The sequence below is a fragment of the Chelonia mydas genome, chromosome 18, assembly GCF_015237465.2.
Source record: "Chelonia mydas isolate rCheMyd1 chromosome 18, rCheMyd1.pri.v2, whole genome shotgun sequence".
NCBI classification, from domain to species: Eukaryota; Metazoa; Chordata; order Testudines; family Cheloniidae; genus Chelonia; species Chelonia mydas.
This window is the reverse complement of record NC_051258.2, coordinates 16,088,862-16,104,549: the sequence shown is the minus strand read 5'-3', so window position 1 is coordinate 16,104,549 and position 15,688 is coordinate 16,088,862. Positions and strand designations below refer to the sequence as shown.

The 15,688-nt window shown below is 47.1% G+C and overlaps 1 protein-coding gene and 1 long non-coding RNA gene across 2 annotated transcripts; both read left to right on the top strand.

Annotated features, from left to right (window-relative positions):
- Nucleotides 1-266: 266 nt before the first annotated feature.
- LOC102932329 (C-factor) lies at nucleotides 267-14,583 on the top strand. The gene is made up of 6 exons (XM_037881213.2): nucleotides 267-442; nucleotides 10,347-10,398; nucleotides 11,381-11,568; nucleotides 12,237-12,392; nucleotides 13,630-13,740; nucleotides 14,017-14,583. The coding sequence occupies exons 1-6, from the start codon at nucleotides 302-304 to the stop codon at nucleotides 14,128-14,130; spliced, it is 762 nt and encodes a 253-aa protein (XP_037737141.1). The 5' UTR covers nucleotides 267-301; the 3' UTR covers nucleotides 14,131-14,583.
- On the top strand, nucleotides 5,325-8,173 carry LOC122463252. Its single transcript, XR_006286436.1, has 2 exons — nucleotides 5,325-7,403; nucleotides 7,531-8,173. It is a non-coding gene; the product is annotated as an uncharacterized LOC122463252 (long non-coding RNA).
- Nucleotides 14,584-15,688: the final 1,105 nt, after the last annotated feature.

Here is a 15,688-nt window from a genome sequence, read left to right as displayed (position 1 = left end):
GGGTGGGACGGGACCCTGGGAGGCGATGGGGCTGGGTGCGGCGGGGCAGCTAGCGGGCGAGATGCCGAGATCCCCTGGGGGCAGGGAGCGGGAGGGGACCCTAGGATGGGACTGGGGGGATATGGGACGAGCAGCTGGTGGGACCGAGGGATGGGACCCTGGAGGGGAGCAGCCAGGGGGTGGGGCCCTGGGTGGGCGGGGACGAGGCCCGGTTCCTCCCCCACCCCCCGACCCCCGGGCTGGGTTTAAAGCCGCCCCGCCCGCAGCCGGCCGGCCCGTGTCCCCGGCGCCCGCCCCCAGCATGGCTCAGCAGCGCTGCCGCTCCGTGCTCATCACCGGCTGCAGCCGGGGCATCGGGCTGGGGCTGGTGCGGGGGCTGGCGGCCGCCAGCCCGGCTCCCGACTGGGTGATCGCCACGTGCCGCTACCCGGAGAAGGCGCAGGTAAAACGGGAGGGGCCCTGCCGAGACACCCCCCGCCCCCGGGGCCAGCTCTCCTGGCCGGTCCCCGGGGTGTTAGCGCACGTGCACCGGGGCCTTCTGCAGCCCAGGGAGGCGAGGGAGGCAGCCCTGGGGCAGAGGTGCTGGAACTAGGGGTGCCGGGGGGGGCTGCTGCTGCACCCCCTGACTTGAAGTGGGGTTTCCATCATATCCAGGGTTTACAATTTGGTTCAATGGCTCTCAGCACTCCCCCCCCCCCCCAGTGTACAAATTGTCCCAGCACCCCTGCCGGGGATGGGGGGGCTCTCTGTTCCCCATGGGGCTCTGGGGTGTGGATCAGGGCAAAACCCAAGGATCAGTCCTGGGGGGGGAGAAGTTCCCTGTTTGCTGCGTCCCTGGTGCGGCACAAGTCCTCTTCCAAACGATCAACCTGCTGGGAAACTGGCTCTACTCCCTAAGGGGTGGGTGGGGGGGGTGTTTGGTTTTTGAAACTTTCTGCTAGATATCTAACTCCGAGGTGGGTCGGGATCGTACAAAAGCTCCCATTTATGCCTGGGGAGCTACTGACTTGACTAGTGCTGGTAACACTCCACCTTCCATGGGCACAAGACTCAAACGTAATTAACGAGGCATTCCCAGGGCTCTGTACATTCCAGCGCTGAGGCCAGAGCTCCTTTCTTAGCTGGAAGGCACATCTGGAAAGCAGTCTACTTATACAGCTGCCCCATCTCAAACCTCCCTCAAAGTCACTAACCTTGTTCCCTCATTCACTCAAGGCTGGATAGGTAAATTCCTGCTAACTCCCCCTGATTCCTGAAAGCCTCCTCAACCAGTACTAGTCTCCTGGATCTCTTCTGGTGCACTGATTCCCTTGCCTTTTGTGTGATGGGATTTTTGCTCCGCTAGAAAAAGAGTTTATTGCCTTGGTGTATTTCAGTCTTGCTTCATGTCTATATGTCAGTGTTATTTTTATTTTTTTAATCCCTCTTTCCTTCAGGTTGGGATCAGCTCGCTTATCGCTACCCAAATGGATTCATTTGTAGACTTAAATCTGTATTCTTGAAACCTTCTCAGCCAATTCATTAGATTCCTCTGCCCCCCTTTCAATCGGCATTCCTATTACAATGTTGTGGGTATAGACTTGATCTCTTTGCCCAGGCATTCTCCAGACTTCATTTGTTGCAAGTGATTACTAATAGTAGCTTTGAGGTATCTAACTTGCAAGTGGGGTAATAATTTGTGGCCCACCCTGTTTTCACAGAAGGTGGAGGGGGGAACCATCCTGGTGAAAACTTCACAGCGTAACTCTCTGGTCTGCCCTTGCCTTTTGGAATAAGTCCTTGAACCTGCTAATTGCAAGGTCAAATTCTGCCCTTGGCTGACTTCAGAGAATGTCTGGTGTGTGCCTTCCTGCATTCTTCATGCATATAAAATGATGGGGTCTAAATTAGCGGTTACCACTCAAGAAAGATCTTGGAGTCATTGTGGAGAGTTCTCTAAAAAAAAAATCTGCTCAATATGCAGCAGCAGTCAGAAAAGCAAACAGAATGTTGGGAATCATTAAGAAAGGGATAGATAAGAAGACAGAAAATATCATATTGCCTCTATATAAATCCATGGTATGTCCACATCTTGAATACTGTGTGCAGATGTGGTCGCCCCATCTCAAAAAAGATATATTGGAATTGGAGAAGGTTCAGCAAAGGGCAAAATGATTAGGGGTATGGAGCAGCTTTCGTATGAGGAGAGATTAATAAGACTGGGACTTTTCAGCTTGGAAAAGAGATGACTAAGGGGGGGATATGATGGAGATCTCTCAAATCATGACTGGTGTGGAGAAAGTAAATAAGGAAGTGTTATTTACTCCTCCTCAAACACAAGAACTAGGTGGCACCCAATGAAATTAATAGGCTGCAGGTTTCAAACAAACAAAGGAAGTATTTCTTCACACAACGCACAGTCAACCTTTGGAACTCTTTGCCAGAGGATGTTGCGAAGACAAAGACTATAACAGCGTTCAAAAAAGAACTAGATAAATTTATGCAGGCTAGGTCCATCAATGGCTATTAGCCAGGATGAGCGGGGATGGTGTCCCTAGCCTCTGTTTGCCAGAAGCTGGAAATGAGTGACAGGGAATGGATTAGCTGATGATTACCTGTTCATTTTCTCTGGGGCACCTGGCATTGGCCACTATCTGAAGACGAGATACTGGGCTAGATGGACCTTTGTTCTGACCCAGTATGGCCATTCTTATGTTATGCCCTCTTGAGAGGGCTGATAGGGCATTAACTTGGGAGATGGGGCTTCAATTCCTGGCTTTTCCCCAAATTTCCTTTGTGACCTTGGGCACAGGGATGCGGGAGAGGTGGAGGAGGAGATCTGTGCAGCTTCTGAGCAGTTTTGATTGGCTTCCTAGGAGGCAGGAAGGAACAGCTGACACAAGGCAGTGAGCCACCTGGAAGGCCCTTGCAGGCTGGATGGATCTGGCACACAAGCCACCGGTTGAAGCACAATGCTCTGAGCATTACATCAATACAAATAATAAATAGTCTCTCAAGATGGCTTGAAATTAACACTCCTTCCCCCTAGCGAGGGGTGTTGCTAAAAGGTGGCTTCTGAAACCCTACGGAGGAGGGGAAAACAGAAGTTACACATTACTGAAATTAAGAGAACAATGTTGCCTGCACTAAGCATTCAAAAATCCTGAGTGGGGCCTCTGAAAGTCTCAAGACTTTGAAACCTTGTTTCGAATGAGAAGGTAGATGGCACGGCAGCGCCTGCAAGGTGTCTTGTCTGAGCTCTTCTTTTCCAGCAGCCCTGAGAGCTAGAAACTCCCTTTTTTCCAATGAAAGGAGAGATTCTCCTGACTTCAGCAGCTGGGGCCTTAAACACCAAACTTGGCAAAACTCATGATAACATCATGGCTTGGCAACAGTATTTATGTTAACTTTTTGAATGCCAGATATGAGCTCTTATTAAGCACGTGTGAGCAGAAAAGCAATGCTATTCATCGTCTCTTCCTTACTCCCCACTCAAATATCCCGGAGCTCAACTTCTTTTAGTAAAGCAGGAGCTGGAAGTGTTCAAAGCTTCAGCCAACAAGATGTTAGAGCCTGCCCCTCCAAAGGCTTTTTTACTTCACTTCAACCTGGCTATAAATAGGAGCCATGTGCTCTTCTTTGTACCCATGGAGTAGATCTATGGGAAAAGTCATGTTTACCCAGTTCAGGAACTTCCCCCCGCCTCCCCCAAAACCACCTAGGGCCTGATTCTCCACTGTTCTGCACCTTGTGTAGCCTTACGGTTGAAAAGTGGATGTAAAAAAGCTAACCAGACTAGAATGGACTGATCCTAGTGTCCTCTCCTGAGCTGGACGATGAACTCGTGTGGAAATGTCTGAAAGGCCTCCCTAATCCGGACTCGTAAAAATCCAATTACAGGAGACCTGAGTTACTTCCAGAATGCACCTGAAAAGGTGGGAAAGAAGCTGCTACTGGCTTTTAAAAGCCTGTCTTGTGAACTTAAATATTTTGCTTGATCTTCTTGTAACCCTCCCCTCTGTAGGCTAACTGCCAGCATATACCCAGAGGTACTTCTCCTCCAGTGACCTGGGAACACATTGGATCCCTCCACCCAATCCTCCCAGCTACAGAAGGCAGCAAATGTCTTTCTTTCCTGTAACTTGCTGACCCCTGGGATAATTGAGAACAGTTGAAGGCTTTTATATGTGAGTCTCTGCCGGCTTAGACTGATTTGTGCTGAATAAATCCTAGGTGTTGTCTACAGAGTGTGCATAGCAAATGGACTTCTGAGGATAGAGAGCCTGCAGGCAGTCTATTACCCCTTCTCTTAGGAGTACAATACCCCACTTCAGCATGGATTTGTCTGATTCTGTACTGTTCAATGTATTTTTTTAAACTACCTGCCCATTGCCCTAGTTACGTGAGCAATAGAAATGGCTACAGATCTCTCACCAAATCAATCCTGCATTCCAGCTCACTCATTCAGGATTAACAAAACACTTGTGCTGTTCTGGAAAACATGAGCGAGCAGTTAATGGTCAGTTAAGCATGCCCTGAAAGCCAATGGACCTTGGTTTGTTGGAACTCCTCCTATTCTACCCTCCTCAAAACCTGGGGTTCAAAGTTAAGGACCCTGCACAGAGAATGCCCTGGTGGGAGTCCCTCACATGCAAATAGGCTTGGCAGAATTTAATTTTTTATTATTATTATTTTGATGGAAGATACTTAAAAAATAACTATTTTCTTATTTTTACCTATTTAAACTTTCACGGTTGTGGGAAACAATGGGAGGATGTCGTACAACAATTATTTAAACAACATTGAGATTCACAAAGTTAAAGCTTTGTAACTGTCAAAAGACAAGTTGTCAAGATACAAAATATCCTCATTTCAGAGTGTTTTAAATTCTCAAGCAGCCTATTTCTTTCTTTACCTATCTGTAAACTCCAATTAAGGGAAACAATTGATCTCTCCACAGTGAAAGTTCTATTTTTAAATAATAAATGTCAATAAATTTAACCCTTCCAAGCCTACATATAAACCAGGGGTCTGCTGACTCAGTCAGGCGCCATAGCTGGTGAGTTGTTGCACAAGGTGATTCTTGGCTAGCTAGGTCCGTAATCAGCAAGGGTGGAGGGATCTCCAACTTGAAGACATGCATGATCCTTCCAGATCACTCTGAATATAGGACACTTCTCTTTCTAACTAGGTTCCCACATTCAAAGCTAGTCCTTCTACTATGGTCCCCTCTCCTGCAGTGTGTCCCTGTGTGATAGCACATTTATCACTAGAAGAACTCCCGTCCAGGGAAAAGTGAAGGGAGGGACAGTGGAGGGCTATCACTCTGGCTTTGCAATAGCAGATGCTGGTTCCCTTTGGTCACTGCAGCCTGTAGCGAACTAGGAAACTGGACTGTTCCTTTTACGTAAAAACTTTGGCAGATGAAGAACTCTGTAGCCAGCAGGACCCACTAAACAAAATGAAGAGTCAAATCTTTTCTGGGACACTGAAATGTCTCTCTCAGACAGACACAAAGTCTCTAAGACAAAAGCTACATTCTGGAAGGCTTTGTAACTTGTTACATTTTGTGGTGGAAAATTAACCACGTGTTGTGTTTGAAATCAGAAATGCCTGAGGAACTTTATTCAAGTGTACGTATACAGGGAGAGTCAGCCATAGCAGCTCTGTGTAAGCAGAAAATACAGGAGTTAATATAGCTGAACACCACAATTTGTTAAGCACACTTCCTTTAACAGCATTTTCCCTTATTTGGCAAAAAGTACAGGCTCTAATAGTAGTTTTCCTTATTTTGGGATATAGCAAAATAAGCTTTTCCTGTTATTGACAGGTTGTTCTTTGCGGTTAGTGAGTCTTTCCTAATTTCTAGCTGTTAGGGTTACATTTCCTCAGCTGTTCTGTTGCAGCTGCCCCACAGTGGAATTTTCCTCAGCCTCTACTTATGCTTTTACACATACAGTTAGCTTGACCAAAGTTTTAGGCCTACTTAGAAGTTTAGTCCTACTGGATTTTTTCCCCACAGATAGCAAGCACCAGATTGTTTAACACAGGCCACTAAACTGCCATCAGACGGCAGCAGCTCTCTCTCTCTCTCTCTTTCTTTCTTTCATATATATATATATATTTAAAAGCGCTCCCAGAGAAGCTGTATTGTAATGTAGAATAACTATCAAGGGTTCTTAAACTTCATTGCACTGTGAGCCCCTTCTGACAACAAAAATCACTTCACAACCCCAGGAGGGGGGACCGAAGCCTGAACCTGCCCAAGTCCCACTGCCCTGGGTGGAGGGGCCACAGCCTGAGCCCCACCGCTCTGGGCGGGTGGGTGTGTGGCAAAGCTGAATCTCAGGGGCTGCAGCCTCAGGCAGGGGGCCCGCAACCTGAGTCCTGCCACCCAGGGCCGAAGCCCGAGGGCTTCGGCACTGGGCGACCCCATTCAAAGGGGGTCACAACCCGCTTTGGGGTACCAACCCACAGTTTGAGAACCGCTGGAGAGGTATTTGGAGGCTGGGACTGCCCAAGAAACTTGTTTAAATACACTTGTGCAATCACTGCAAACACACTTTCATGGACAGTGCAGCCCTCTTAAATACCTGAACACCTCTCTTCAGAGAACATCTTTCCTCGTACACTTGTATGGTGTTCTTAATTGAGGAGTCCAGCATATTTACTCTGAGCCCATTATTAGGGGGTTCATTACAGGTGCACGTAAATAGTCTCAGGGCCCTACCATCAACAAAACCCTAACCCTGGCCCATGACCCCTTAAACCCTGCCCGCATGTCACTGGAAGTCCCACCCTATGGGGGTATTACTTCCTGGGTCAAGGCGGCCACATGGCCAGAAGCAAGGTGTGACATGTGACCCCTCTAAGAACTCCTGCCACCTCCCTCTACCAATCAGGAGGGGTTTCAGCCACATAGGACAGCCCCGAGAGCAGATTTGACCAAAATAGGGCAGGTTCTGGGACGTGGTGCACCACCCAGAAGAGGGTCAAGTGACCCCTCTAAGAACTCCTCCCAGGACCCTCTGCCAATCAGAGCACAGCACCATCACCCCATAAGTCTTGGTGCCGGGCAGAAGAGGCCATCTCTTACCAAGAACGCGTGTTTTAGAACTTGTGGAAACATGGACTCCTTTACCACCCCCGTGAGGACTTCGGACTTTGTTTTAGCCCTGAGGGTCTTTGACCATCCGTGGAGAAAGCGCTACATCAGCAACAGTTCTGAATAGGAGGAGGGAGAGACCGAGGGGAGCCCTTTGGCCCAGCCATTGATGGATATGCCTGAACCTGCAACCCAACTGCTTGTGAGACACCCCAACAAGCATGGTGGCCGCTTGTTGTCCACCCCCCTGGAGGAGGAAGGCGAACGCAGCTCGGGGGAATCACCGGCGGACAAGGTGAATGGAAAAGACGTTGCTCAGGTAAATGAATGATTAAGAAGTGATGGATGAGCATGGGGTGTAATGGGTTAGGAACCAGGGGTTGTGTAAATCTAAATACAAGCAGTGGGAACTTACACTTGTTTCTTGTCCGAAAATCTCTCAACAGCTAGATGACGCCTTTCTAGAGGACCCGGAGGCCCTGGACAGCGTCACATTAAGCAGCGAAGATGAACCGGGCTCACCTTGTTTTTGCTCAACACCGATACAAATTGTTGAAGAGGACTCCAAGAATGCGGCTATGAGGAGTTTAGGAGGAGGCTTGGCATGGAACTAACTGAGCCAGTGCCATGTCGTGAGCGTAAAGAAGCCATGCGGACTATTGTATGCGTTGCTGTCTATGCTGTCCTTAACCACTGTCTCAGGGAAAAGCTTTTTGAAGATTGTGAGGGCTATGTCATAGATGCACCAGCCCAATGGCGCCATGACTGTGTGACTTGGACTTCAGTGGATATAAACTGCAAGCTCCAGGGCCTGGGTGCAGAGCTGTGTTTGGAAAGCTTATTAAACACTGTTATTGCCAAAAGTTATGCTATGCAATGTCTGTGCCTCACCCAAGAACATTTAGCACAAGGGGTGACCTTGATAAATGCTGTGCAATTCAGTGGCGATCCTGACCGTGTTTTAAAGAAAATGACCAAACCGGAAGATGCCTGCTTACAGCTTTATATTGACCGTCTGGTCTGCACAAAAAGTTACAGAATCCTGCTTAAGAAAAAGACTATTTGTAAGAAATCTAAAAGGATTAAGTTGGAGAATGGTGAGGGGACAAACATGCGATATAAAACTCTAGGGGTTCTGAATGTGTGCAAAAACACACACAGGCATCTTCCGGTTTGGCCATTTTCTGTGACACAGCCCTCACAATCTTCAAAAAGCAGTGGTTAAGGACAGCATAAACAGCAAAGCATACAATAGTCCGCATGGCTTTTTTTTTCGCTCGCAATGTGGCAGTGGCTCAGTTAGTTTCATGCCAAGCCTCCTCCTAAACAAGCTGGTGCTTGCTATCAGTCTGATTAGTGATTGAATCAAACAGAACTGACCCTCTTGTTGGCAGCCTCAGGGTGGTGAGCGATGGGAAAAGCCGTGGAGACTTCAGTTCCCCCCACAGACATCTTGAGGTGACCCTTACAGACAAGGCACAAGGCTTGTCGGCTGGGAACCTTGCCTCGATATTCCTCTTGAACTCCTAAACAAGACTTGGGCCTTTGGTATCATCCTGGCACTTTTCACAGATGGTAAATTCCACAGACTTTTGTGACCACTCGCTGTCACTGGGTTGTGTTTATTTTAACAAGTTCGAGTTAAGATATCGTCAGCTGCGCCTACTCCAGGGTCAGTCGTGACTTAGGCAAAGCCAGGATCAGTGGTGCTGCCTCCACCCCAGATTGAAATGTAACAAGTTACAAAGCCTTCCAGAATGTAGCTTTTGTCTTAGAGACTTTGTGTCTATCTGAGAGAGACATTTCAGTGTCCCAGAAAAGATTTGACTCTTCATTTTGTTTAGTGGGTCCTGCTGGCTACAGAGTTCTTCATCTGCCAAAGTTTTTACGTAAAAGGAGCAGTCCAGTTTCCTAGTTAGCTACAGGCTGCAGTGACCAAAGGGAACTGTTAAGCACCAGCATCTGCTATTGCAAAGCCAGAGTGATAGCCCTCCACTGTCCCTCCCTTCACTTTTCCCTGGACGGGAGTTCTTCTAGTGATAAATGTGCTATCACACAGGGACACACTGCAGGAGAGGGGACCATAGTAGAAGGACTAGCTTTGAATGTGGGAAACTAATTAGAAAGAGAAGTGTCCTATATTCAGAGTGGTCTGGAAGGATCATGCATGTCTTCAAGTTGGAGATCCCTCCACCCTTGCTGATTACGGACCTAGCTAGCCAAGAATCACCTTGTGCAACAACTCACCAGCTATGGCACGTGACTGAGTCAGCAGTTTATATGTTTATATGTAGGCTTGGAAGGGTGAAATTTATTGACATTTATTATTTAAAAATAGAAATAGAAAATCGTATCCTTACTAATAGCTACACTGTATTGTATGGGCTTCCTGAGCAGGCTGTAGGCAGAGCTTAGCATTCCGAGCCCACCCTGGGGGGAGCACCACGTGGCAGGTTTCACCCATCCTGTCGGTGTCATTTGGCTAGGATTTACACCCTGCTTTGGGGCCTAGCAGGGACAGTGTTCCCCCAGGATCTACCAACCTGAATCTGACACTGCCTAGTGGCAGCTAGGTTACCATTGCAATTGTGTTCCTGCTAAAAGTTAGTGACTCCTTCTTGTTTCCCTAGACAGTTAAACTTCAGTCTTTAATTTCACTGTGAATGTCTTGTGGAGAAAACTGAACTGTAGTGCATGGAACTGAAAAGAATTCAGTCTCGAGTCTTGCACAATAAAAAAAACTTCCCACTGATTGCCCTTCTACCGTCTCAAACATCAAATGCTCCTTACTTAAGCTAGTGCTGCTTTTCTGGGCTGCTGCCAGCTGAGGTACCCTAATCTTAAATGACTAAACACCTTATTTTATAATGGGGGGGAGGGGTGTGTGACTCAGGAGCTGATCCCCTGAGTGGGAAGCGGTGTAATGTCTGTCCAGCAACTGCATGCAATAGAAGTCACGATATCCTGCTATCAGAAGCCCATCGCAGGATGGGGCTCACCAGTGGTGTTCCATCTGATGGCTAGACTGGCTGCATACACGCTCTGCATGCTAGCCTAATGGAGAGCCTGAGCGGGGTGCCCTCGCGGTGTGGGGCTGCTAGCGGCTTTACTAAGTGAGTCACTAAGAGCTTGATTTCTCAGAGGTGGCCTGTGCCTTCACTCCCATGGAAGCTAACTAGACCGGAGTGCTCCACATTCCTGAAAACTGAGCCATAACCACAGGCAGACGAGACTACAACTCACTTTTTCCTTCTGGTTCTAGGAACTCCAGCAGCTCAGCAAGCAGTATAGCCACATCAAACTACTCCAGCTTGGTGAGTGAAAGGGCCTCCTGACAAACTGAACCATGTGTTACCATAGCAAGGTTGGGTTGCTTTTGAGACACGGGAGTGGAAGATCAGAAGTCGCGTCTCTTCACAAATAACGTAAAGCCACTCCCCAGATCTCTGGTGCTGTACAGATTTCTTATAACTCTCTTGTGTGAGAGTCTGGTTCCTTCTCGTGTTTGAGAAATGGTCCATGCTAATACTTGGCTTTCAGGGTTCATTTACTTGTCTGTCACAGGCTGTATACATTTAACTGAAACTCACTGTTTTTGAGATCAATTTTGACATCTGACTACTGCCTGTTGAAGAGAACTCCTCTTTCCCCTGCCCCCCCCCCACACACACTAAAGCACGCCAACTTATTGTCAGCCCCTCACTAGAGTGGGACTGAGGCGAAACTCCACATTTAAACAGCCTCAGAGTTTGGATCCACACTTTGTCTGGATCTCATCTCTATGTAGAATGGCTTGCGGGGATGGTGGTGGGGGGAACCCAAACTCTCAGCTCCTTCTCTCTCCTTTAGCTTGTATTTGATCGCACTGTACTAGTCCTGGTGCTGGATTGAGATCATACGTCCTCTTCGTACCCTGATCTTGATGTGACAAACATGAAATTGTGGTGCACTCAGCCCCTTCTGGGCATGAAGAAAAACTGAGCTAAATCAAGCAAGAGGACTGGCCATGCACGACCAGATGTGTATCAGACTGGAGTGAGGAAGCCCTTATTTCCCACCTTCATTAACGGGAAGACACGTGGGACAACATAGACCATGTAACATTCCTCTTGCCTAAATGTTCTGCCCGTGCTTGTTTCAGTGGGACTTAAATTTCTACCACGTGTATTTTCTACACCTATCCTGAGCCAGACTGATGCACTGGCTTTGCATTTCCAGCCCATTCTGGGCACACAGACTCTCACTGTCCTACAGAATCCACTTCATTGCTGGTGTTTCCTTTCCTCCCTGTGGCAGATGTGGTCTGTGAAAACAGCATAAAGACAGTAGTCAAGGAAGTGGAAGAGATCTTAGGAGACAAAGGGCTGAACTGCCTCATTAACAATGCTGGTATCAATGTGGTTGCTTCCCTGGAAGAAGTCACTGCTGAAACAATGCTCACCATTTATGAAACCAACACAGTTGCTCAGTTGATGGTCACTAAGGTAAGACCGGGACATGGGTTTACTTTGTGAAAGAGACTAAAAAGGCTCTGTCCTTTCTGTGCTGCCCATATAAGTCGTCTTGAGCCCTATCTATGCCTCTTTACATTGGTCAAGCCTGGTGAGTCTTCCAGAGACAAGCTAATGCTTAACTGCATGGTGACTGACTAATGCTGATTCTCAAAGCTCTTAAACTAGTCTGGAGAGAGGTCAGTTAGGCAATTAGGCCAGTCTCAACCTTACCTCGAGCGTGTCATGCTCCACATAAAGTTTGATTTGAGTAATGAACAGTACGTGGTGGACTCCTCAAAGACAGCTTCTAGCCTTTCTGTGGTATGCAAATCTCCCTGTCTTGTGGGGCAAGAGTACTTTGTGTCTCTTCGGGAGTCCATAGTGCCAGGCCCTGAGCAGACTCTGGGACTGTAAATAAGCAAAGGATTAAATTGAGAAGCCGCTTGCTTCCTGTGAATGATAGGTCTGTGGTGGTTCTAAAGTCAGCATAAATCAGTCGCTAGCTCTGCAGAGGGTCTGTTAGTAGCACAGCACTGTCATGGCTGTATTGCTCTGTGCTCTGCTCTGAACAGAAGAGTGTGTTTCATCCCAAATTGGTCTTGGTCAGGCTGAGACTGAAATTTTAAGTTTAAATCAAATGAACCCTCTTTCTCTTGCAGGCCTTTCTTCCCCTCCTGAGGAAGGCAGCCCAGTTGAGCACCGGTATGGGTTGTCACCGAGCAGCCATTATCAATATGTCATCGCTTGCTGCCTCCATGCAACTGGTCACGGCAAATGAGATGTTCCTCAAAGTCTATCCCTATAGAATAGCGAAGGTGGGTGTTTTCCAACGCTGTGCTCAATTGAAACCAGGCAATGCTCTGAGCTAAAGGGGATCCTAAACTGGTAACTAACTTAGAAATAGTGTTAATTCGATATGCTGTATAAGATGACTTTACTAGGTAAAGACTTGCTAGTCAATATAAAATAAGACTAGAGAGAGCTGTTGTAGTCCTCCTTTCTGCACAAAGCTCCCTTTTACCGCAAACTTCTCCATCAAGAATATGGAACACGCTGTCCTTAACTAACCACTATACAATCCAGGTAAGTGCCTTGTCAATAGTCCTTCTAAATTCACCCAGCATTCTTCGGAGAGCTCCCTAGACCTACGATATACCTATTCCCGTAGTGCAAGGCATCAGCAAGGTGGTCAATATTAAACTGATTGCAAGGAGTGGAAGTCTCTCATGTTGACACTAATCACAGTATATGGATTTTAACATCTACACATCCAGGGACTGTGATTGATCTGGTATTGGTTTCTGTTATCCAAGGATGGATTTAATATAATACTGGCTGCTTGGGTTAAATGACATAAATGTCCCTTATGGCAGACATTCTTCCTCCTCCTTCCTCCCCTCTCCTGCAACAACATGCCCTTCTCAACTCCTAAGGTGCTAGGACCTTGCTGCTTTAGAATTAAATGGAACATCATCTGTTTCTTCAGACACTCAATACAACCATGACTGCACAAACCAAGTAGCTCCATTAAACTCATCTAGGTATCCTGTAGGCTGGGAGGGAAGGAAGAGGTTACCTTTTCTTTGTCTTTGGTCTTAAATGCTTGGATGGAAGAGTCTTGTAAATATTCTTAGTTCAAGGGTTCTGAAAGGCTGTATCTATATACTCACAGGCCCCCAACCCACTATATAAATACAGCCTTTCAGAACCTTGAACTAAGAATAATTACAAGACTCTTCCATGTGAGTGTCAAACTGTACTTCCAGATCCATCAGAACTTGACCAAAAGATTGGCACCTGATTCTCCTCTCACTTGCACCAACCTAGCTCCATTGACTTTTTTGGCCAGCTCTTGATTGGCATCTTCTAGGTGAGAGGAGACTGAAGTCCAGTGTCTGAAGTACATCTTCTGGATGTGACCTTTCTACAGCTCCCTGACTCATCAAGTGGGGGGGTGGGGGTGGAAGCAAGGTACTAACTTGGTGGCCTTCCTTCCAGACCTCAAAGTTGATATGTGAAACTGACCTACTGATACCATCTTCACTCTTCTAGACTGCACTGAATATGATCACCAGGTGTCTTGCTGCAGACTTGAAAGTGGATGGTATCCTTTGTATTTCTCTGCACCCAGGCTGGATTCAAACTGACATGGGAGGAGACATGGTTAGTGATGTCAAGACACTCTCTTTATTTTTTTAAGTACGACCAACCTTGTATTCCAACACCTTAAAATATGCTGGCTTTCTAGTTCATTCTTACAATACACTAATTGTAACTGTTGAAGGCCCTGAAGAGCCAGTTGCCTTAACACATCTCATTAGCTAGGAAACTATATTAAGTGCAACGTTAAGGAAGCTCTTTCACACCCTTAAGTAGAATTCTATTGCTTGCCTTTCCCCAAGGATACTCCTAATAATTCTTTAATCTTGATTCTCCTAGGCTCCCTTGCAGATACAAGAAGCTATCCCAGGTATCCTCTCAGTTCTGGCTAATCTCAGTGAAAAAGACAACGGCTCCTTTCTAGACGGGCAAGGGGGAATACTACCATGGTAACCCACACCATGGACTACAGGATGAGATTGCCAACCAATATTTAACTTCTGGCATTAATGTTTTCATCCAGATCTTTGACTATTTCAACTAGTATATTTAAAAAAAAATCTGTTATCCAACATGTACAGATATTTTGAAGTTTTTAGCTCTGTTATGTAATGGTATTGCTATGTTCAAATAACCTCTGCAAACCCTGAGAAGGAAACGGGACACGGGGAATGATATCTTTTAGCAAACACTCCAATTTACCAAAACTACAGCTAAGGGGGTGGGGATTATTCCTATTGGAACCCAAAACCAAATCCGTAATAAGACCTACTCTATGGGTAAGAGTTGCAGGTGAGACCGTTCCGTTCAGTGGAGCTGGGCCTGTTTACAGCAGGTAAAGGGGTTGTTACAGTCCTTGCTCCAAGCTGGAGGGACATGTCTGGATGGCTCCTGCAGGCTGAACCATTCTGGTGACTCTTGGACTGTAAATCAGTTTTAACCCTGGTCACTGCACTTCTGGAGAAGTGTCCCCCGGTCATGGCACAAGACACTTGTTTCCTTCCTTGCTGTGACCAATCCCCTGGTCCACGTAGGGGTGGGGTTTGCACGTTTGACTCCTAGCTTGTCTTTAATAAAAGCTGCTTTTGTCTAAGCAAAAACCACTTGTTTACTGAACTACTTCAGAGGCTCTCTACTGGACCTAGCTTAGGAGTCTGGGCCTCTGGCTCAAGGTGCATGAGATCAAAATTCCAGCTGAAAGGCATTGCTCTCTGCCCAGTGCTACTTGAGGGTGGCTGTTAGAGGCTGGCTCAGTTCACTGGTAGTGCCCAAAACATGGAGAGCAACTAATTCTTGGGTACGAAATATTACCCGTAGCTGGGATAGAGCAGAGATCTCTGAATGCTGACTGAGGTAAGGGTGGAAGCAAAGACTTGTTGCAGGAACTACGAAGTTTGGGGGTTTTTTTAAGTTTTTCTTTAAAACAGTACTTGCTGAGGTACTAATTCCTTACGTCAAGCTGCCTAGTTACTTCAATGGTGTGCTGAAGAATAGCTTCCTCTGTGTGATGAGGTGTGATTTTAATAGCAACATGGACAAGGGCCAAAGCTATGAGCGGTCTCTTCCTGGACAGAAGATATTCTTCAAAACCTGCCCCAGTGCAATCTTGCAAGCTGGCTTAAGATACAGATCCCATGTCCGGGGACCTTGCTCAAGTTCTCACTCTTTTTTCCCCTTGTTCTCATGCCAGAGTACCAATGGCAGATGAACCATAACTAAGTCCCACTGAACCAATTGCTGTGGGAGGTGCAAACTACCTTCTGCATCAGGGGTTCTCAATATGCTATAAAAACTCCACGGCCCACCTGGGTCACAATAATGGCTTTTCTGCACATAAAAGCCAGGGTCAGTGTTAGGGGTTAGCAAGCAGGTCAGTCAGCTGGGGCCTTGTGCTACAGGGGCTCCCACAAAGCTACATGGCTCAGGCTCCGGCTTCAGCCCTGGGTGGTAGGGCTCAGGGCCTGGGCTTCAGCCCCATGTTCAGGGCTTCAGCTTTCTGCCCTGGGCCCCA

Bases quoted from the DNA above. Each gene is read 5' to 3' on its own strand.
- LOC102932329 (XM_037881213.2), top strand. From the start codon at position 302: ATGGCTCAGCAGCGCTGCCGCTCCGTGCTCATCACCGGCTGCAGCCGG. The intron at 11,569-12,236 runs GTAAGACCGGGA...TTTCTCTTGCAG, and splicing joins CTCAGTTGATGGTCACTAAG to GCCTTTCTTCCCCTCCTGAG. The intron at 13,741-14,016 runs GTTAGTGATGTC...TGATTCTCCTAG, and splicing joins CTGACATGGGAGGAGACATG to GCTCCCTTGCAGATACAAGA.